At 42.0% G+C, this 23203-nt stretch overlaps 1 protein-coding gene across 2 annotated transcripts in view; it reads left to right on the plus strand.

The window, feature by feature from the left end:
- The window catches only part of PRR12 (proline rich 12), a 65497-nt gene that overhangs the window by 30435 nt on the left and 11859 nt on the right, over positions 1 to 23203 (plus strand). Inside the window, exons 1-7 of one of the 2 annotated variants that reach the window (XM_069948836.1) lie at positions 13050 to 13129; positions 13232 to 13344; positions 14493 to 14654; positions 15287 to 18930; positions 19200 to 19725; positions 20618 to 20934; positions 23020 to 23136. In XM_069948836.1, the coding sequence (XP_069804937.1) occupies positions 14558 to 14654; positions 15287 to 18930; positions 19200 to 19725; positions 20618 to 20934; positions 23020 to 23136 (4701 nt within the window). In that variant the 5' untranslated portion in view covers positions 13050 to 13129; positions 13232 to 13344; positions 14493 to 14557. Of the gene's footprint in view, positions 1 to 13049; positions 13130 to 13231; positions 13345 to 14492; positions 14655 to 15286; positions 18931 to 19199; positions 19726 to 20617; positions 20935 to 23019; positions 23137 to 23203 lie in introns of those variants that run through there. The other variant, XM_069948835.1, reaches the window with a different exon arrangement.

The following is a 23203-nucleotide window of genomic DNA, read 5'->3' on the forward strand; positions in this document are numbered from 1 at the left end:
CAGCCGATCATTCGTTCAGCAGACAGCAATTTGTCCTTGTTTCTCCATATTCTGTTGTCAGTGGAGAGAGGACAATAGGGAGGTGTTACATGGGCAGACCCATGCATGATACCAGGGCCAAGCTAGTAGATTGGCGCACATTTAAAAAGCCTGAATATAGTGCAATCAGAGAATCAGAAACGATCACTTAATGGTTCGTGAAGCCCTTTTCTTCCATCATCGTAGGCCATATACCCCCTATTACATAGGGCGGCATGTGCCCAATGGTTTTTTTAACCAGTTTAATTGTGTTGGCTGATCACTAGGCCTCCTAATCCTGTCTGGGGTATTCCTAAAGGTAAAGAGGCGGGAAGGAGAGACGAAGAGGCGGTGCAGGCCTAGGGCACAGGTACTCTAATGCTGTGTTTACACGGAACGATAATTCGCCCGATTGTACGATTTCCGATTTCGAAAGTACGATGTGTTTTTTATAACGATCAGTGTTTAGACAGAGCCATGTATCGTATAGAAAAATCTTTTGCGATTGTTTAACGATCGCTTAAGCCCATCTCACACATAGGTTAAATCGGTGAAAGACTGTTTACACGGAACGATCTGCGAATTTTTTGTGAACGACCAATGACGATTTGACATGTTCAAAGATCAAAATGAACGATCTCTCGCTCCTCACTTGATCGTTCCCAGTGTTTACACGGAACAACTATCGCTCAAATGCGATCGTTATCGTGCAAATTCGAACGATAATCGTTCCGTGTAAACGCAGCATAAGGCACACCAATTTGACGCAGGGCTGCAAGTTTAAAAGTTGTTTTTTAGGACAATAACTGCATCACCTGCCGAACTGACCCCAGGACAGATCTTGGATTAAAAGCAGCTATCCAAAGGTACAAGCGGTTGGCAGAGGTGGCATATTGCTGGTACAGAGTCGCTTTAATGTGTTTTGGCACCTTTGTCCAAGAGCTGATTTTATTGGACAGTTTGAAGTAAACCCAAATTCAGTGGTCTTCAACCTGGGAGAGTAATTTAATAGTTGTGAGACGGATGGCCATGAATTCTGAGAAAATGTATTTCTTGGGTAAAGAAGTAAGAAGTCTTTGAAAGTTCTGTGGTTTTAGTTTGTGGTATAAAAGCCCACTACCCGTATCTCTCTTGTTAAACTCTTTTAGACACTTGTCTGGTTTATAAGCCCCATGTTTATATAGCTTTTCAGGAAATTCTGAGTAAGGCGATGGAGAAGGGGGATGCACCAGAGCACCTTTTTTAGGATGGCTGTCATGTCCGTGCATTACTTACATGGAGTCCCTATTCATTGTATATTGTGTAATGCCTTGTTTCACCTGTGGAGGTGCTGTAGGTGCCAGTGTCTCTCATCAGATTACTCCTGATTACCATTTTCTATGATGAAAATGGTGATTCTTTTTGGACTTGCATTAACATTGCTTAAACATGACTATAAAAATATGATGGCGTCTACTGTTTTTAGGTTGGTTACTATTTCTTTTTTAATAGATATTTTTTTATTTACCATCTATTAGACTGGTCTTACTGGTTCATAAAGTTTCCTTGTTCACCTCTAATACGTTCTAATATGTAACACATTATAATCTCCTGCAAATCTACCGACTTCTAATTTTCAGACGCCGGTGAGTAAGTGTGCCTCCTAGCTGATGTGACGCCTTAGCCATGCGTTAAGGAGATGTAAACAATGAAGGTTGTCCTCAGGAGTCTTTCTTGGCCTCATTTGTACTTTTATATGGAAAATTATCATAAATCTCTGGGTAAAGTAGAATCTGACATAAACAGAGCGGTGCGGAGCGAGACAGCAGTGTGCGCTGCTTTGTGTTTCCCCAGGCCTGCTGTGCTGTAGGCAGCGCTGCTGTGTCCATCTGTCAGTGCGTCCCACCGTCTGGTCAGCTATGACTGCGTTTTGCACACATATATATATACGGGGTGGTTGTGTATACACAATGGATATAGGTCTGTCTCGGTGACTCAACATGGTCTCCATGGCAAAATAATTTTTTAGTTTGTGACATTTTTGTCTACAGTTTTTTGTAAAATGTATTTACTTTATATGGAATTTCACAAGTGCACTAAACTACAACTCCCAGCATGCCCCATGTTCCTATATAAAACCTCACCTGCTCTGGACAGTTCCTATCTTGGACGGAGGTGGCAGCAGAGAGCACTGTGTCAGACTGAACACAGTCCTGCAGGACATGCAGCAGTTCATAAGTACTGGAAGACTTGAGGTTTTTTTAACAGAAGTAATTTACATATCTATATAACTTTCTGATACCAGTTGATTTGAAAATACTTTTTTCCCCCTCCTTAAGGTCACGTATGAACAACTCCATACCACCCGTTGTCCTCTATAGCAAACATTGTGTAATTTTAGTGCATTTTAGGAAACTCTAACATCTTAGGTTATGTGAGTGTGTGGTTATTGTGCCTGCCCCCTCTATTGCTCTGATTTCTTTACGGCTTAATCTGCCACCCCCGCTGACTCTCATAAATATATGACCGTGCACAAATGAATTAATGTACCGACGGCAAAGAAAGGCTACGATATCCAGGAGTGTAGCCGCTGTTGTTTGCTTTGAGTATTTTACTATTTGTTGGTAGTGATTGTGGCACAAAGTGATGAAGAATAGCTGGGGTCACAATCCGGAATGATGACAGGTGGTTGGAGTGGGCTGTAAGCTTACATTATACATTGGTAATAACGTGCCCATTGAAGGTGGATAGGGGTCAACATGGGCCTGGTCTGTGCCTATGTAACCCCATATTTCACAAGCCGTGATGCCCTGTGTGATCTGATATTTTTCTATTATATTTATTAGCTATTAATATGGTACTTCTTGCCAGACCCTTAAGCCTTTTCTACTTATGTGCACCAAGGAGCTTTGGGCAGCCATGACCTTGTCCATGCTTGGACCACTTTTGGAAGATTGCAACCACTACAAACCAGGAACCTACCACAAGTCCTTTCTTTTTGGTGGTGATCCATCTTACAATTGATCAAAACCTTGAACATGTTAGAAATTTTTTTTTTAAAGTGACAGTTACACTTTAACATTATGGTTTAACAATGAGTTAATGTTCCGTCCTTTGCCAATGGCATAAACCTGCTCCATATGGGGGAATTGTTATGCAGACCCCTAAGGAGTTTTAAATATATATGTTCTTATAGTCCCCAGGACCAGACACAAAAATTGTACTGGAAAGTTATAATTTAATGGAAGAATTCTTCCACTGAGAGCTATGGGCACCCCATGATAAGAGTATCGAGGCTTCCTTTGTGAATACAGCCTTTAGCTGGTGCATGTAGGTGGAGGGTATGTTCACACAGTCAGGATTTGCAATGATAAAACAGACTATAGATTTTCACTGGGTAACTGCAGCCGGTTTGCATGCACTACCCGCATTGGTCAGCAGGAGGCAGTGAAGCTCACCTTTCACTTGTATTGATTTTTGTCCCCCTCATTGACTGACAATAGATTTATCAAAATGTAAATACATTTTTGTAAGACTATACATTGAATTTCTTCCCGTAAAAGACAATTTTCATGGTATACTAAATCTGTATGGAGATTACACTTTGGCCGGCTGTGATTGACAGGAGTCAAGATTATAATCCCTTCATCCTATAGAGCAGTGACAGTAATGTATTCCCCCTGAGCACTGATAGCGGCACCATTCTCACTGACGGGCAATGAATAGAAGCCTTTGTGTCAGGATTTTTAGTTTAAAGAAAAAAAAAAAAACTACACACAAGACAAAGTGAAGGCAGATGCAGATAATTTACCCATAATCCTCAGGAATGTTGCTCCTCCTGTCAAGTCAACTATTCTACTATGAACATAATCATGTCCATATTGTTACCCAGCGGACCAATGTGACCATGTAAATGATGTGTGATGATTAGTCTGAGTAAAAATTATGGGTAAAAAAACAATTGTATATATATATATATATATATATATATATATATATATATATATATATATATATAATTATAGAGGTACTTGTGCTAATGCATGTGAGGCTGCTTGGGGGCCCTGGAGAGAAACAGTTTCTTATCACTCTGCCCTCACATATGCAGACATCAGTAAGTGCTATGTATAGATAAGCGGTAGCGCTGCTGCCCCTATTAGTCCTGGTGGTCGTCGGAGGCTGTTGCAGGATCCATTTAGACCCATCACAGACCTAACTGCAACAATGGCAACAATCAACTGGTGCCAAAAAGATATACAAGATTTGTCAATTACTTCTTTTTAAAAATGTCAAGCCTTCCAGTACTTATCAGCTGTTGTATGCCCTGCAGGAAGTAATGTATTCTTTCCAGTCTGACACAGTGCTCTCTGCTGCCACCGCTAACTGTCCAGAGCAGTAGCAAATTCACATAGAAAACCTCTTCTGCTCTGGACAGTTCCTGTCATGGACAGAGGTGGCAGCAGAGTGGAAAAAAATACACCACTTCCTGCAGGATATACAGCAGCTGATAAGTACTGGAAGACTGTAATCTGTAAATCGTACATAGCTTTTGATGCAGCTTTCTGGTTCAAAGCCAGAATTGAGCCCAGCAAAAAGGTAAAATATATAAGGGTAAAATGCACACTGAATAGGATAAACCCTTTAAACTAGAATGTAGAGAAGCGTAACTTATGGCCTTGCTGTTCCCTATGCGGTGTTTTAAGTTTATGGTCAGTCAGTTTCTTAGCAACAGAGGAGGTGATGTATGGGTGACACATCCATATTGTAATGATATTGATGTGACTAAGCTGGCAGGAGCGGCTGACCGTCTATTGTGTATGGTGACCTCCCTATCCTTTTTGTTTTTGAGGAGATAAACTGCTGCCACAGAAATCTGTCAGCGGTTTTCTCCCTATGGAAAACCCATGTATGCTCTGCTGAGTCTGCATGTGTATGGGGGAAACAGGGGGGAGAGTTGTCTGCCAAATTGCTCCTGACTGACAGCTATGTGTATGGCCAGCTTTACATATAGCACTGCTGGTCCTACGTGGTACTGCAGGCTCCTCACAGAACCACACACGCGTGTGAACAGGGTCTCAGTTTCATCAATGCTTATTAGCAATAAAAAAGTTAAAGCGACTGTAGAATTCTCGTTTTTGTTTTTTTTTGTTCCATACATTGTTGTTATTATTCATTATTGCATTTGTTTCACCTCCGTAATACGAGATATAATACAAATCAATAAACATAATGTAACATAGTAAAGTTTTAGATTCCCTGCTTTGGAGGGAAATCTATGAATCAGGATCACTGGAAGATATAACAGGATTTGTTATTAATAACATGGTAAAGTGTAGATCATCGCACACACTGAGATTGTGTGTGTGTGTATATATAATATATATATATATATATATATATATATATATATATATATATATATATATAAATATATAATGTTATAGTGTTTTTGCCTAGTAACCAAGAACTTGCATTTTCATGACTTTTCCACCAGGTGGAGCTGTTGCTTATTGCTGTAATAAAGAACCTCACATATTTATGAATGAAGAGGTGGCATATAATATATGCAGATGTAGCAGAGCTGAGACAGTCATTAACCGCAGCTCCTCATATTATTATGCGTTATTCTGGTGTGAAAAATGACAAATTCAGCTCTGCGACTTCTGTATGTTTAGTATCTATTCTGCATTCCCCTCCACAAAATCATAATGTTACATTTCTGTGCCAGTCACACACTATTATGTGTTCTTTTTCTAAAAATATTGATCCTGACAAGCAATTTTTCTGTATGCGTTGTGGCTGGTGAATTTGAGGTAGACAGCTGCTTTAATAGCCGGAGGCTAAATAACATTTTGGTATGGAAGGGTTTATGGCAGATATACAGTAGTTACACAGGTTTACTTATTCTCCATCATTTGCAGTGCCCCCTCTTTCTCCCAGTAGGGTGTACAGGGATTGTATATTGTATATGATCAGCATCTCAGGCAAACCCTATAATTCTCAGTCCTCTCTATTGCTACTTAATAGTAAGTTAGTGTCACAACTTGTGTCCAACTATATATGAAATGTATTGTCGACCATTTATGTAATTCCATAATATAGTAAAAGTCACGATCCCAGGGTTTAGTGACCCGAATTGATAGCTCTCATTTCCAGTCATCAAACCCACAATCTAAGCAGGAATTTTGGCTATGACATGGATGTAAAAATGCATCTGTATTAGGCTAGCATGAAACCGGCTTAAAGGGGTACTTCAGTAAAAATCTTTTTCTTTCAAATCAACTGGTTTATTTAGAGTTATATATAAATCTCTAGTCTTCCCATACTTATCAGCTGCTGTATGTCCTGCAGAAAGTGGTGGCTTCTTTCCAGTCTGATACAATGCTCTCTGCTGCCACCGCTGTACAAGACAGGATCTGTCCAGAGCAGGAGAGGTTTTCTATGGGGATTTGTTACTGCTCTGGACAGTTTCTGTCTTGGACAGAGGTGGCAGCAGAGAGCACTGTGTCAGACTGAAAAGAAAACACCATTTCCTGCAGGACATACAGCAGCTGATAAGTAAAATTACAAATATATGTAACTTTCTGAAACCAGTTGATTTCAAAGAACAATATTTTCCCTGGATTATCCCTTTAAGCACCATTCCTGCAGCATCCTGTTGTGGGGGCCATATACCTCTAGGAGCTACACACTGATGTCACTGATTTCCATTCTAAGGATGCCATGATTTTACACCGAAATTCCTGTGAAATATGTTTATAGGATATGCACAGATTTTCGCCTACCGCCACATACAGATGTTGATTCTAGGGGGCTTAGAATTAACCTCTGTCTGTGGCGGTGGGCGGAAATCTGTATACGATTAATACATTCATAGACCGCCCCATAAGCAGAATTCGCCCTTTGGTTGGTATGAAATAGTGCAGCCTGCTCTGCTGTTCCTCCAATAGGTGGCGCCAGAGAGCTAGTCCTCTTGTCTCTGTGGATTAGTTTTTGTTTTTTTTTAAACAATGGCGTTTGAGGAATTTATATAAGTCATGGCAAATGCATTAAAACAAAAATAAATTGGGGACAGCCTTTGCCCCCATTGAATGACATTTAGGCTATTCCTTGTGTAAATCCATTACTTAGGGTGCAAGCCTATCAGAATTTTACTGTATATCAATAATGTGATGGAAATCCATATGGGTATCTGTTAATAATACCCATGTAGTGGGCACCTTGATTGACAGTCGCAGTGCCCAGCTCGGATACAGACGGTAGATAAGATACCAGTATAAGCCTGGGCTCCGGTATTTCCTCGCCTCTCATTATCACACACTGCGCTCTTGATTAATAATTGTCAAGAGCGAGGAGCGGCAGGCTGCGTTTCATCTCTTGCTGACAGATTATTTCAGTGTAAAAGGCCGGCTCGGGTCCTGTCTCTACAGTCACTTATCATATAAACATTGTATTCGCTTTCCAAGGCAGCACGCTAAGCGCATGATAAATATATATATTATATATATATATATATATATATATATATATATATATATATATATATATATATATATATATATATATATATATTATATATGTATATAATGGCTGCGGCGGGCCTAATGGGAGAAACCCCCGTAACGATAATCCTCCATTATTTCAATCAGAATAGCTATAAATAGAGGCGGCCACGCGGCTCGTGTGAATTAACAGCTGCTTCACGTATATATATTTAATGCATAACCTCATGTTGTCTCGTATGTGTCTGACTCAGAAATATGTTTCTTCACGCAGAAGAGCTGAGACGCGCTGACTGTCTAGACTCACGTGTGGAGCGAAATAAGAAATGATGATATTATGTGAGACTCGCGCTGTGCTCTGCCTACTAAGAAGGGGCGTAGTGAGTGGGTGGAAGTGCCGGGCCTACACTATAGGGGGGGGGGGGGGGCAAGATTCCGAAAAAAGGAGAGGGGTATTGTAACTACAGTTATGGTATATCTATATGGTATGTGTCTCCCTTTTTGGGTCTCCCTTTTTGTAGAATAGGGTCCCAAGTTAAGCATGGTTGTAGCCTTTGGTAGTTATGGAAACAGCAGATTTCTTTTAGGTAGTTGTATTATAGTCGTCTTTATATTCGCCGTCTCTGGCTAGTTGCACCCCTTTCCTTTCACACTTAGGGCTATTCCCGCATTGGGGTGTACCTAGACAATTAAAATCTTAGACTGGTGTCCACCACTGCGGTGTTGCATTCCCTACATCTTAGAAAGGGACAATGCCTGACATCTTATATTTAAAGGGACCCGGTCATGTTGAAAATTCCTTCCAATCTGCTGGCAGCGTGTTATAGAGCAGGAGGAGCTGAGTAGGTTGATATATAGTTTTATGGGAAATGTTCCAGGATAACTTGTCATTTATTCATGTAAATCTCTGCTTGTTCTGGGTTATGTAGTCAAGTGGGCGGTCTTACTCAGTAATTGACACTTCTCTCTGTATGCAAACTTATACACAGCTGTCAATCACTGGGTAGGACCGCCCACTGGACTGCTAGCTCAGAATGGGCAGAGGTTTACATGAATAAATGCCGAATTGCTGACTCGTTCTACAAATTATTTATCAATCTGCTCAGCTCCTCCTCTCTAACAGTGTGACAAGTTCCCTTTAAATGAAGCAATCGTGTTTCTGTCATGATTTATAAACAACATAACTGTCCATGCTGTGGTATTTGTGTCCAGGATTTTTTTTTACAGATCCTATTACGCAGATGTGAACAGAGCCTAACATGGCGGTGGTTGTCACCAGCATCAGTGCTGTACCATCATGCATGTTGTAGTAACCATGCTGATGACTGCATCCTGTTAGTAGGAAAACTGTTTCACTGTTCATCCTGAGCCTCCTGTTTCATGACTAGAAGTAGGAGAGAGCAAGTGATTCATATTTTTCCACTAATCAAGGGGGTGTGGAAAGCTGGGTGGCTTTGTTTGTCACACTTGGGGGTCCAATATACAAAAGACTAATACAACCCCCCCCCCCTTACTTCCCCACCGTGTTTAGAGGTGAGGCCATGTAAAATGGTTGCCCTGTGCCATTGCCGTTCTTTCATGATTTGCTGTAATAAATGTTTGCGGTTTGAGGTTATGTAAAGGTGAATAAGCTGGCCTTTTATATTCTCCAGCACAATGAAGCTCCGCCAATGATTCTCTATTGTTTAAGCATTTTGTGTACATTGCTCTCAGGGACAATAGGACAATACAATGGCAGTGCTCTGCTCTGCACTCATAGACTACAATCTATGAATAGATTTTTTTTCTTATGTGGTTAATGCATTCTCTTGTTACTACTGAAGCAAAGTGCCTTGACAAATAGTGGCCGCCGCCAACGGTACCTGGTACTTCCCGCTGTAATAATCCCACTGCAGCTGCAGGCGGCCATGACTGTTATATTAATTTAGACAGAGGACAATTATTAACAATTATCTATATATTTGTATTGCAGAAATCATTGATCGGTTACTTGGTTGTATATTTTTTCTTGTTGCAGTTTTTTCTGAATGGTCCAACTACTCGGCCATAAAAGGCCTTTTCTTACACGTCAGGAAATGTGAAAACTGTGATTTAATATCTTACTTTTGTCCTGAGATATGATAGATTGAAATTACAGGCCCACAGCCTGAGGCTGCACCACGGAGAGATTTCTATGACATGTTTCCTTCTGATGTTAGTGAGGTAAAGTATTGTGTGATAAGAACATACATACTATAAAGGCAGCCTCCATGTGAACCTATGCAAGCTTCCTATGACATCCCTGTCTGGTCTTTGTCAGTGGTGCATCCTCAGTCTTTGGGTTTGCAACATCAAGCAGTTGTATTTTGATGTGAGAGTATATTTCCCCATACACTTTGGGGACTCTCCCGACAGATAATTTTGGTGGAGAAAGTGTTCAGGCATAATAGAAAAATACCCACCAAACCCCTTTGTTCAGGAAGAGATAAGCCGCAGTCAGAGCACTCTCTGACACTATCTGCAGCTTACCCCTCCCTATAGAGAACACAGGATTGCTTGGATGCGCCGAACATTCCTGTGTATAAGAAGGGCGGGGGCCGGATGGGAGACATAACTGACAGCTGAAAGATCATTTGTCCGTCCGTTATTAAAGATGTATGGCCACCATAAGACATTGTGAAATGGTTTTAAAGGTTATTTCTATCTACATCTACAATGTTCCCATTTAGCATTTTGGGCCAGTTTTTTTTACTATAAAATGTCCATTTTATTGTTCATGCACATTTAGAGTTGTCAGGATCGGTTTTCGGGCCATTTTCAGCAGTTTTTTAGTTGTTTTATGCATCATAAACGGGAGCGCAGTACATCCTGAATGAATTTACCACAAAAAGTGGCACCCGCATATTACACGCTGACTCTGCCATATACGCCTGCCACAAATGTATTAATGATTTCCATAATCTAATGCTAATATAACTTAAATTTTTGTCTGCTTTGTATGAGGAGACGCTGCCAACATGCCCGCCGTTTAGGGTTGTGACACAGAACAGGGCTGAGTCTTGGGGTCTGAGCAGGGTATTTTTTTTTTTTCCCCTTTCAGGATTGTAATTGTAGCTTCAGCCAGTAGTGCGCTAATAATATCTGGGCATGAATCTCTTGGCATAGATGGCTGGCACCTCCTGGCTCTTGCTGCGTGGGTGAATCACAGTGAATCACTTGGGTCGAGGCACTTGCTGACTGCTGTCTGTTCTTGGCTCCTTCTGATCTCAGGCTTTTCTCTGGATATTCTGATTCATGTTGTACATATTCAACAAATGCTTTACTGCGCACCCATAGTACCAGGCCTTGTACCTAGAATGCAGTTGCTAAGCAACCATCACAGTACTTGATATGCAAACGGCACTTCCTGTGAGGTTATATGTCACCCTGCCGGCCAGGGATGTGGTTTTATAAATGTTACGTTACAAGTTAATTCACTCGCTTCCTCTTTAATCCGAAATGCATGAACAACTTATATTCTTAGTTACATCTGTTTCTTGGAGAGCTGAGTAACTACCAAGACTGCCAGAACTCATCTACCACATAGGTAGTCACCCAGCTTTCCCTGACTCCAACATGAGGTATTAGCCTAGGCTAGTTGTGATAGCAGGACAAGCTGGGTGATGGGAAGATGAGCCATAACTATAAACTGTAAGGGTTGAATGTATTTTATTTTACACATGAACGATAGGCCGGGAAGGGGAGATAACGAGACAGACAACTCTGGCAATGGCTTGTATCTTTGACAACTAAGGGGTTGGGCTGTGAAAATCCATCATGCTCGGGGGGCCTGGTTCATCCGACATTAATATATACTGGATGGGGGACCGTAAGGGCCCATTCACACTATGGAAAAAAGGCAGAAATTCCTTGCGGAACTCCTGCCTGTGCACTCCGCTCGGATCCCACCTGCTATCTGTTTCAGTGGGATGCCTCGCAGGGGTTCCACTCAGAATTTCCTCCTGTTTTCCGTAGTATGATCTTAACTCATATAGTTATATTGTACAGTATAAATGCGCTATACATCTACATTGTATAGAAGTCCGACCACTAGTTTAGAGTGGAGTGGCGGTTGCTAACCTAGACCATGAGTATATACATAGGACAGGGTCAGGTCATTTGCAGCTCACAGCTCACCTCCACACTTCACTACACAATGACCACTTTATAGGTCACAGAGCATGCCTAGAAAACTGTCCCAAATTTGTCAGTGGGGTCCTCTTAAGTATGTTGTTTTGTATGTTTAGGGAACTGTATATCTGTAAATGCTGTTAACAACAGTTTAGGCAAGATGGCTTCCATAATAGTGTAGTAAAAGTAAAAAAAAAAAAAAAATCAGAACGTAGAAGCAGATTCGAAAAATATATCTTTCCGTATCTGGCTCTAATTAGTGTAAAAAAAAAAAAAAAATCTATGTGACACATTCCCATTACGTGCCCTGTCACTGTGTATTAACCGCGTGTAATTACAGCATCACAACAAATTTCCTTTCTACTTAGTCATTTGACACTTGGTCATTTTCTGCTTAACAGCTTTTCTTTGAAGGGCTGGTGGCACATAATTTTTATTTTTTTTAATCATTTTATCTTTTTGATTTCCCTTGTACCTAGCGTTGGGGTCCTATTACACGGAGTGATTTTTAACGATTACCGACTAACGATAAACGATTGCAAATGAGATTGTTTATCCTTAACCTGAAATTGTTCGCCATATTACACAGAACGATAATCGTTAGATACTATCATTAATTCATCGTTATTGCGATTGTTACTATGATCGTTTATTCCTTCTGATTCCAGCAAAATAATGGGCAATAACACTGAACGATTAGTGAACAAATGCGTAACTTGAGCGAACGAATGTGGAATTACAGCGATCGATTAGCGATAATTTTAGAATCAGATCTAAATCAACCATCAATGACATCTGATTGATATTTCGATCGTTGCCTGCAATTACACAGAACGATTATCGTTTTAATTTGAACAATATAACGATTTTTTGCACGATAATCGTCCCGTGTAATAGGGCCCTTAGAATGGTGTACGACAAAACTTAGGAATTCCTTCTATCCCACGTCTTCTTGACAGAACCAAGTTGCAAAAGGGTATATTCCCACTGTGAGGGTCTGGAATGGTTAAAACTAAACTGCTACTGATTTTTTTTTTTTTTTTTTAACCACCATACATTTCCTTGCAATATATGATCACCCATTGATTTTATACATGACTGCATAGGCTGCTGCTGTTGCTTGTGTTTGGGGGTTAGGGTAATAATAATACAAGTGATGTTCATGTGCCGTTAGAGTGCTTTGTAGATGTCCATCCCTGTGCCACATTGCTGCACCCTCAGCCTCCTCCTCCGCCACCTTGTGCTGCTGACTTCAGAGGTGGTTTGTGGTTTCACTAATGTAAATAATCAGTATTATTTTTAATTTTTTTTATACTTTCAACAGTTGCAACTGAAAACCACAAAAGTCGGTTATAATTTATAAAACATGTCAGTTATTGAAACCGTTGGCTCCGTCATCTGAGCTTCTGTTGTCTGATCAGTGCGTCGAGCGCAGTCACTCGTGTCAGACAAATATTTTTTAGTGTAATTGAAGCCAAAAGGTTCTGCAAATATTATTCCTGACTATTGTACAATCAAAAAGCAACAAGACGTCTGTGAAGGCAGCGATGCTAACATGTCATCTCTCTTGTTTTCATTGCTAGCTTGGTCTACGGAAGCTCAAGAGGCTCCCACCCCGAGACGGATATTTTGCACAGACAGGCGTATGCAACACCTCACCCCCTGCAGGGCTATGCCACCAACCACCACCCAGCAGGTAAGCTTCATTCAGGATTGTTTGAGAGTATAGTGAATGTAAGTACAAACAGACCATTGGTTACCTCACAAATCCAGCACCATGACTTTCTCCATGTTTTTGAAAAAAACAGTGTTGTAGAAATCCTGTAGAGAACACACTAGGGTTAATTGACTATTGATCCTATGAGGGATAGGAGCTTAGTCCTTGGTGTCCCTGTCATTTTTAAAAAATTCTGACATCACAGAAACATGTCAAAAGTTTTGATCCACTGGGATTTGGGTGTTCTGACTCCCACCGAAAATTACAATGTGCCAGGAGAAGAGACTCACACACGACTGGCTGGTTACGATCTCCACCTCTTCTTCAGCGCTAATGGGTTGCATGGTAAGTCTATGGAGCCTGACTCTCTATAGCGAGCCAGGGAGTAAAGTGCACAGCCGCATGCTTCTCCCAGCACTTTCTAGTGGTGTTGGTGGTCTGAATGCCCAAACCCTGATGGATCAAAACGTTTGATATGTCTTTGAGAAATGTCAGTTTATTTTTTTGCAAATGATGGATACTTTAATCTTTGTGACCTATTGCAGACAACACAATTTTTGGGGAGGCTCCTGCTGCAGTTATTTTACAGCCAGACTTAGATGTCTGTGTCTTTAATATGCAAAAAAAAAAATAGCTCTCACACCACCTTAAAAAGGCAACTCTCCCGTCAGTGTTTCACTCAAATTAGAAATCTTAGAACTTGACTGGGGATATATGCCAAGCCAAAAATTCCTCCTAAAGGACTGAATCCCCATCTGCAGACAGCTGTTTCCAAGTTATTGCCCCACATCAGTACAGAACAGTGTGCAGGTGATAAAATAATTTTTTAATTGTGTGTTTGTTTTTTTTAGTTAGTGTACTATGATACTGTGTTACTCGTGTTTAGTGTTATATGACAATGGCATAAACTGTTGCATCATTATTTTTTTTTTTTAAACAGGAAATACATAGGTTTAGAATCAGCTTGATAAGATAGACTAAATCACAAATATGCTATGGTGGAGCAGGCCTTCTGCTCTATTCCCAGCCTGCTACTGATATTTTTTTCAATATGTTTTATTTATTATTTTATATATTTATTAGATCTGAAGTAATAATAATACTTGATAATTATGTTCTCTTCATAGGATTGTCGGGGTTGTTTGAGACTGGCCTCCATCATGCCAGTAGTGCCACCCCAGACGCTTCAGTGATGAATCTCATCTCTGCTCTTGAGTCTCGTGCACCTCAGCCTGGGCCCTCCGCTTCCTCCCTTCTCTCTCAGTTCCGCACACCTTCATGGCAGACAGGTAAATGGGAAACTTAAGCAATGGTTTTGATCAAGAAACCTATTTTTTTTTATTCACATCATATGTTTAGTTCTGATACCAATAAATCTGATTTAGAAATGCTTAAAATGAAAGCAATGGTATTGCTGTGTCACCTAATTTCAATAGATGTTTGGCTTGTGACCCTACCACCATTGTTTTTAGATACCCTCCTGCTATTCACATGGAGGGAGGGGGGGTGGTATATAAAGCCCCTTTATACAGGCCAATTATCAGCCAGGAGTGTTGCGAGAAACAGTCCTTTGGCCAGTAATCGGCCGTGGTAAAAGTGTTGGTGATCAGCAAGAAAATGCCCGTTCCTGAGCTGATCGCAGTGTGGACTTTTATTGCTATCGGAATGTAAGGCCGATAGCAATAGATTTAAATGGCTGCACTAACGATGCAGTGATCGATGCATTGGTGATTGATTGGTTTTACAAACAAACGCTGATCTTTCCGATTGGCACTTATTGCGTTGGTGGGTGGCCAAAGATTTACATCTAAAAGGACCTTTAGACTACATGGGTTACTACAGCGTTTTGTATATAGCGATAGAGATAGGTATTCTTTGTTGGTTTATTGTGTACTTAAGATATTTTTTTCTTGTTTTACAGCCATGCACACCCCTGCCCCAGCAGAACTTTTTATATCTGGAGCCATTCCAGGATCCGGTACATTTCCTTCATCATCTGCCCTTTCTGCTTACCAGCATCCCGCATCTTTCAGTGGTAGAAGCTTTCCAGTAACATCTTCACTAACGCTTCAAGATGCCACATTCAGCCCCACTTCAAATGGACTCCTTTCTCCTCATGATCCCCTCCTCCATATAAAGTCATCCCAGTCTTCAGTTCCATCTTCCCTCAGTTTTGACCGACTTGGCAGCACTGTATTAGGCACTGGACTACCATCTCAGAGCTCGGCCTATCGCAGTGCCCAAGAGTCGGCTTCACGACACCTTCCATCTCAGTTCAACCTTCTCTCCTCCTCCCTTGGCCCTTCTGAACAAACATCCCAGCTCTACAACGCTTCTGTGTTTTCAAGCTCTCCGGCCTCTTCGATTGAAAGAGCGATGCCTCGGCAGGACAGCGTTATTAAGCACTACCAGCGGCCCTCCAGCGCCCAGTCCCAGCTACCCTCTGCAGCCGCTGCTGCTCACTCCTTGCAGCACTATCTAAGCTGTGGAGGTAGTTACCAGCAAATGCAACATCGTTCCAGCTTATCCTGCAGTCCGCTGGGTGACCAGTCTCCTGTGAGTAGCGAGGGGTCACAGCAGAAAAACTCACAAGCGCGCCAAGAGCAGTCTCAAAGCTACAGACCAATAATTCAGTCCCCGGGTTATTCAACATCTTCCTCTTCCAACAAGTCCAAAAGCTATTCAGCTTCTAGGCAGACTCCTCGATCGACTGCCACTCCAAAGTGCCAAAGCATTGCATCCACAGGACAGACACACAACTATTCCTCATCCACTCCAAAGCCCAGCTCTGTTATTGCTAGCCAGTCTCAGGCGTACTCCCCTGGACAGCCGCAAAATCTTCTTTCTATGTCCCAGTCACAAAACTATGCTGTAACTCAGTCACAAAACCTTTCAGCTGTTACTCAGTCACAAGGCTTTACATCTAGCCAGGCTCAAGATCTGACCAGCGGGAGCAAATCACAAAGCTATACAACCAGCCAGTCTCAAGGCTTGCAGACATGTGTGAGCCAGAATCAGACCTACTCCCCGGAGCATTTGCAAGGGTTGTCATCTGTGGGCCAGATTCCAAGTTACAGTGTCCAAACAGAGTCTCATGTGTCGGCCAGCCAGGCTTCTAGCTATGTCCCTGCTCATTCACAAGGTTTACCCACTGCCAGTCCTTCTCTAAGCTACAGCACTGGCCATTCCCCAGCCATGTCTAGCCATGCCCCATCTATTGGGTATTCTTCAGTCAGTCATGCACAGAATTTATCCGATTCTAGTCCTTCTCAGATCATTCGGCCTCTGCAGTCCCCTTCATCTAGTCGCTCTCAAAGTGTTGCTTCTCCCGGACAGTCTCAGAAATACTTGACGTCAGTGCTTTCACCGTCATTCATGCAGGCTTCCCATTCGCAAAGTTATCAAAATTCCCAACCCAGCCTAGAAAGAACACCTTCTTACAGCAAACCCAAATCCGATTCTGATCTGCTCTCTACTGAGAGGACAGACGATGAAGACTTTCTCATTCAGCACCTATTACAGTCACAGAGTCCCCCTCGAGTCTCCTCGGAAAGCCTTGTGGAATGTGAGGAAAGATCTAGCAAATCCATGGCCTATGAGATGAGCAAAACGGAGGAGAGATATCATCTGCAAAGTGTTATAAGGACTAACTCAAACTTGGACAACCAAGGTTTAGAATTATCTCTTCAGAGTTTAAAAGACAAGAAAAAAAGTGATCGGCATAAGGAATACGCAAACACCAGGTCAACTCCAGAATCTCTGGGAACGTCAGTAGTTCATTATAGTCATCAGACTGGTCCCATGGATTCCTTCACTCAGGACATAAAAAAGTCAGTAGACCACCTACCACATATGGACACCTCTAGTAAAGACTTGAACTCTGCGCATTCATACATGCAAAAGACTCCTGAGCATGCATCACAGGCTCACAGGATGGTGGCTGAGAGTCAGTCAATGGAGACTCACAACATGCTCCAGAGCCAGCAAGGCACTCCGATGATGATGGATACGTCTCCTGATCTGCCGCTTTCTCTTACCCACCAGCCGACGACTCAACAGTCCCAACTCTTGCAGTCTGTTCTCACTCACACCCAGAGTCAGCTGCAGGCACACCAGAGAAAAGTACAGACACCCATGGATGTACACCTTTTGGAGCCACAAAGGATCCAAGCTGAAGCACAATCTCCACAGCTACAGATGCAGTTGCAGTCACAGGCTCTGGAGGCGCATTTACAGTCACAACAAATGCAAGCTCATGTCCGCTCACAGTCTTTGGAGGTACACTCTCGCTCTCAGTCAATAGAGGCACAGTTGATGGACTCTCACCAGATGCAGACAGACCAGCAATCCCCTCAGCTCCAGGCACAACTTCAGTCTGAACGCATGCAACAAGAAATGCAGCCTGAGAGGATGCAGGCATCGCTTCAGTCTGAGGGCATGGAAGTACTCCCCCAAAATGATGCAATGCAGGCGTTATCCCGTCCTCAAGAAATTCAGGACTTTTTGGAGCCTGACTTGAACTTAGAAACACACTTGGGTCAGAGTGGTCCTGTCCAGGGTCAGCAACACCTTATGCCTGATGCAGGAGACCCCTTGCGTTTAGATCCTGAATCCTCCCAACAGGTGCCTCAAGCTCAGATGGAGCCTAAGGATCAGTTTGATAGCCCTAGCCCTCAAGGATCCAAGCAACGGTTTGTTCCTTTGACTTCTATCTGCTTTCCCGATTCCCTTTTGCAGGATGAAGAGCGAAGTTTTTTCCCTGGCATGGAAGATATGTTCTGTCCACCACCTTGTGGAAACGATGAGTTCCCAAAGTCAAGCTGTGGTGGTGATGATGGCTCCCAGAGCATGGACAGAAATGATGCTATGAAAAATAGCTATGAGATGATGCAGTCTAGCCAAGGATATTCAGGTTACTGCACCTCTGAAAGTAATGACAATCAGCAAAATGTTCACCTAGGTCTGGACTCTGTGTCTGTAAAACACGAGTTACCTTCTACTGTCAACACAGAGCAACTAGGACTTATTCAATCCAGTCATGGTCAGCAGTCATCCGAAGTAAAACCTGGCCTAACCTCACCTATTTTCTGCTCTTCCAAACCCAAGAAACTCCTCAAGACATCATCTTTTCATTTACTGAAGAAGAGAGAACCCTCTTTCCAACCACCCAAGAAAAATTATGCCCAGGAATATGAGTTTGAAGATGATGAAGACAAGGAGGACGTTCCTGCAGATATCCGATTAAACAGTCGTAGACTACCTGACCTTCTCCCTGATCTCATCTCGAGCTGTCGTACTAGGCCTAACATCAGCCCTATGGGCGATATTGACTTTTGCCCACCGAGTATGGATGGGCCAAAACGACGAGGCCGGAAACCTACAAAACCTAAAAGAGAAGGACCCCCTAGGCCTAGAGGAAGACCAAGGATCAGACCACTGGTAGAACCTCATGTTTTAGGGCATGATGGTATTAGACGTCCACGAGGAAGAGGTAGAGGGAGAGGCAGGAGAATAACAGATGAAGGAAGGGAAAGCATGCCAATGGAGCCACTGAAACCACTAAAGGTATGTGGTTTGTTCTTCCACACACTATAAATGGAAAGTACAAGTTATTAAACATTAGCCAACAGTAAATGGCCATCACGACTTTGTTTCTTTAGTTGTATCTAAAGCCTTTTAGTAGACATGTATGTTTCTTTTTATTTTTCTCGTTTTTTTTTCTTTTATGTTTTTTTTTAATTTTTTTGTCAATTCAAGTAGCAGCTGGTTAATAGGTTGATCATTTTCCCAAAGGTTCCTAAGCTCACGGTGTGCCTTTATATCTCTTTGGGCAGATCAAACTGCAAGTGCCAAAAGGGAACGATACAATGCAGATGGATCAAGCTGAGCTGCTTCCTCCTCCCCAGGAGAATGCTTTGGACAACAGCCAGACACGGGAAAAGATCAAACAGAAGATCAAAGAGGTAGAAGAAAAGCAACCAGAAATAAAATCGGGCTTCATGGCCTCCTTTTTGGATTTCTTAAAGTCAGGAAAGAGGCAGCAGCTGCCCACAGCCAACACCAGCCCCTCAAAGAACCGACCACCGTCTGCCCAGCAGGCTTCACAGGCTTCGTTCGGCATGGCTTCTCAAATGCTGTCTGGAACTCTAGACTCAACGGAGAGTGATAGTTTGGTCATGAGCTGTACCAGCCCTTGCAAGAGGCTGGATGATGAATTGAAGCGGAATTTGGAGACCCTACCTTCCTTTTCCTCCGATGAGGAGGATTCCGTAAGCAAAAACCAAGATCTGCAAAAGAGCATCTCTTCAGCCATCTCTGCACTCTATGATCCTACTGACCGCAAAGAGACCGAAAACACAGGTTAGTAAATGCGCTATAGGGTAAATGCGATAAGGGTCCTCTATTATCATGTACCCTGTTCAGGAGGTAATAGAAAGGGATTTCCCATTTAACACCCTCCTTGTTCAGAGTATGATGCAGTTACAAAGAGCGTTGCTTATGCTGGAGGTCCCATCCTGTCCTTCATTTGAATGTATACAATGTAATACCTAATTTCCCCTGTGGTGGTGCTGTAGAGAAAATGAACCCTTCCTACTAGGTTTCCCCACAGATTATAGCTTGTCTTAGGGTCCTATTACACAGAGCGATTTTTAACGACTAACGATAAACGGTCGCAAATGAGATTGTTTATCGTTAACCTGAAATCGTTCACCATATTACATAGAACGATGGTCGTTAGTTACGATCGTTATTGCGATCGTTACTATGATCGTTTATTCCTTCTGATCCCAGCAAAACAATGAACAATGTGCAATTACACTGAACGATTAGTGAACAAATGCCGAACTTGAGCGAATAAATGTGGAATTACAGCGAGCGATTAACGATAATTTTAGGTTCAGATCTAGATCAATGACATACAAACGATTTTTTAATCGTTGCCTGCAATTACACAGAACGATTATCGTTTAAATTCGAACGATATAACAATTTTTTTGCACGATAATCGTCTTGTGTAATAGGGCCCTTTGAAGTGGAACACATATATCGGCATATATTCCAGGATCTCTTCCAGTAAATAGGGATTACACAAAGTGGAGAACCCCTTTGGCAAAATAAAGTTCAGGTAAACTTGGGTGTTTTCCAAAGTTTTTTTTTTTTTTTTTAGAGAGAGAGTCCGTTAAACCCTCTAACTGTTTGTATCAGTTGTTAAGACATCAGACATTTTCTTAAGTATTTTTTTTTTCTTAAGCACCTGCTGTGGTAGAAGAGAAGGTGGCAAGTCCTATGCCTTCTGAACCGTCATCGCAGCCAGAGCCACCAGTTCCAATTTCCCCTCCATCTCCTCAAGAAGCTCCAGCTCCTCCACCCCCTGAAGAACCTCCCGCCCAGTCATCTCCTGAGCAGGAAGAACCTGAAGATTCCAGACCTCTACACCTGGCCAAAAAGCAGGAGACCGCTGCAATCTGTGGAGAGACTGATGATGAAGACGTTGAAAGTAGTGGTGAAGGAATCTTCAGAGAGCGAGATGAATTTGTTATACGTGTGGAGGACATTCAGGCACTAAAGGTAGATCTCATTCACCCTAATATATGCCTGAAGATGTATATTCCTAAATAATATATAAATATACAACTGTCCTTTTATAAGCAAAATCTTGACCGTGCCTCCTGTCTCTGGAATCTGATGGGTGCACTGGAAGACCTTATCATATGAAAGACCTTGATGGAGGAGTTGGTCCATCATTTCCCCGGAGCTGGATCTTGATGCACAAAAATGTGTTTTTTTTTGTCAAAAAGCCCCAGTAACTGCAGTTTTTAGCACTGAATTCTATTGAGTTCTATGGTAAAAGGTCTTGCAGTCTCTAAACTTTACGTTTGTAATTGTTACAAAGTCAAATTTAAGAGGGTATCCCAAAGGGAAAAAAATTAAATCACTCAGTACCAGAAAGTTATACAGAATTGTAAATTACTACTTAAAAAAAACAAACAAAAAAAGTTAGTCTTTCAGCTGCTGTATGTCCTGCAGGAAGTGGTTCATTCTTTCCAGTCTGACACTGTGCTCTCCTGCTATGTCAGGAATTATCCAGAGCTGGAGAGGTTTTCTATAGGGATTTGCTATTTCTCTTTACAGTTCCTGACATTGACAGAGGTGGCAGCAGAGAGCAACCTGTCAAACTGGAAAGAATACACATGCAGGACATACAGCAGCTGATAAGTACTGGATAACTTGAGTTTTTAAAATAGAATTTGAAAATCTATATAACTTTCTGGTACCAATTGATTAAAAAAACTATTTTATTTTTCTGTACCCCTTTAAAGTGTTAAAAGTCTTAAAAGTCAGTTTAAATTAGTCAGGTCTGGATGTTCAGATCCCCAGTGATTAGAGATGAGCGAACTGGGTTCGGGTTAGAGTCCATCCAAACCCGAACGTTCGGTATTTGATTAGCTGCGGCTGCTGAACTTGGATAAAGCTCTAAGGTTGTCTGGAAAACATGGATACAGCCAATGACTATATCCATGATTTCCACATAGCCTTAGGGCTTTATCCAACTTCAGCAGCCACCGCTAACCAAATGCCGAAAGTTCGGGTTCGGATCGACTCAAGCATGCTCCAGGTTCGCTCATCTCTACCAGTGACCATTTAATCTACTTCCTGGCTCGCTGCTCATTTTATTATTTTTTTCTATACAGAATAAAAAAAACCCATATATAATACCAACATTAGGCAGAAAAATACCAATAATAATATAATCTCTTACAATTATGACATGTTACTGTTTACCCAATCGGTTTCATTTCTCAAGATAATTTAATACACCAATTCATAATCAAGACGAGAGATCTACTTTTCTCCATTTATTTTAAAGGGGTAGTGCGGTGTAAAACATTTTTTTTTACTAAATAACACACATTACAAAGTTATACAACATTGTAATGTGTGTGTGTGTTATTTAAGTGAATGGCCCCCTTCCCCATGTTCCCCCCGACCTTGGACCCGGTAGTGTGATACAGTATACTTACAGAATCACTGTCGAGCCCGGCTGCCATCTTGGGACGATCACGTCATCTTCAAGAGGCCGGCCTAACTGCTCCAGCTCTCCCTCATGCCAGCCCCCCCTCTAGCGCGTCATCAGCTGCTCAGCCGCTATTGGCTGAGCATAACAGAAGACGTCTGGGGCTTTTCTTATGCTCAGCTAATGGCTGAGGGAGGGCTGGAGCAGTCAGCAGCCAGGGTCGACAGTGATTCCGTAAGTATACTGTATCACACATCTGGGTCCATGGTCGGGGGGGGGGGGGGGACATGGGGAAGGGGGCAATTCACTTAAATAACACACATTACAATGTTGTAATATAACAATATAATAATAGTATAACTTTGTAATGTATGTTTTTCAGTGATAATTTTTAAACATCGCACTACCTCTTTAACTTGATTTATCAGAGAACCTGCCAATTCGGCGCCGGCAACAATAACTCACTCTAAACTTATTAAACCTACTTAGAACTCATTCACAACTCTACTTGTGTTTCCGTCTTTTAGAGTAATAACAACAGATGGAAAAATCCTCATTTTGATTTTTTGTAACTTGTTTCACAGTATCCACCGCTATTTCTAAGCTGTATATTGAGAGTTCTGTTCTTGTATCTGCAGCTTGCATTACAGACTGGACGGGAGCCACCTCCGATCTGGCGGGTACAAAAAGCTTTATTACAAAAATTCACTCCCGAAATCAAAGATGGACAACGCCAGTTCTGTGCCACCAGCAATGTAAGTTACTCTGTGACATTGCCTCGCAAGTGTGAGAGAGCCAGCATCTAAATACAGAGCAAGTCTG

This window comes from Dendropsophus ebraccatus, chromosome 12 (genome assembly GCF_027789765.1).
Source record: "Dendropsophus ebraccatus isolate aDenEbr1 chromosome 12, aDenEbr1.pat, whole genome shotgun sequence".
NCBI lineage: Eukaryota > Metazoa > Chordata > Amphibia > Anura > Hylidae > Dendropsophus > Dendropsophus ebraccatus.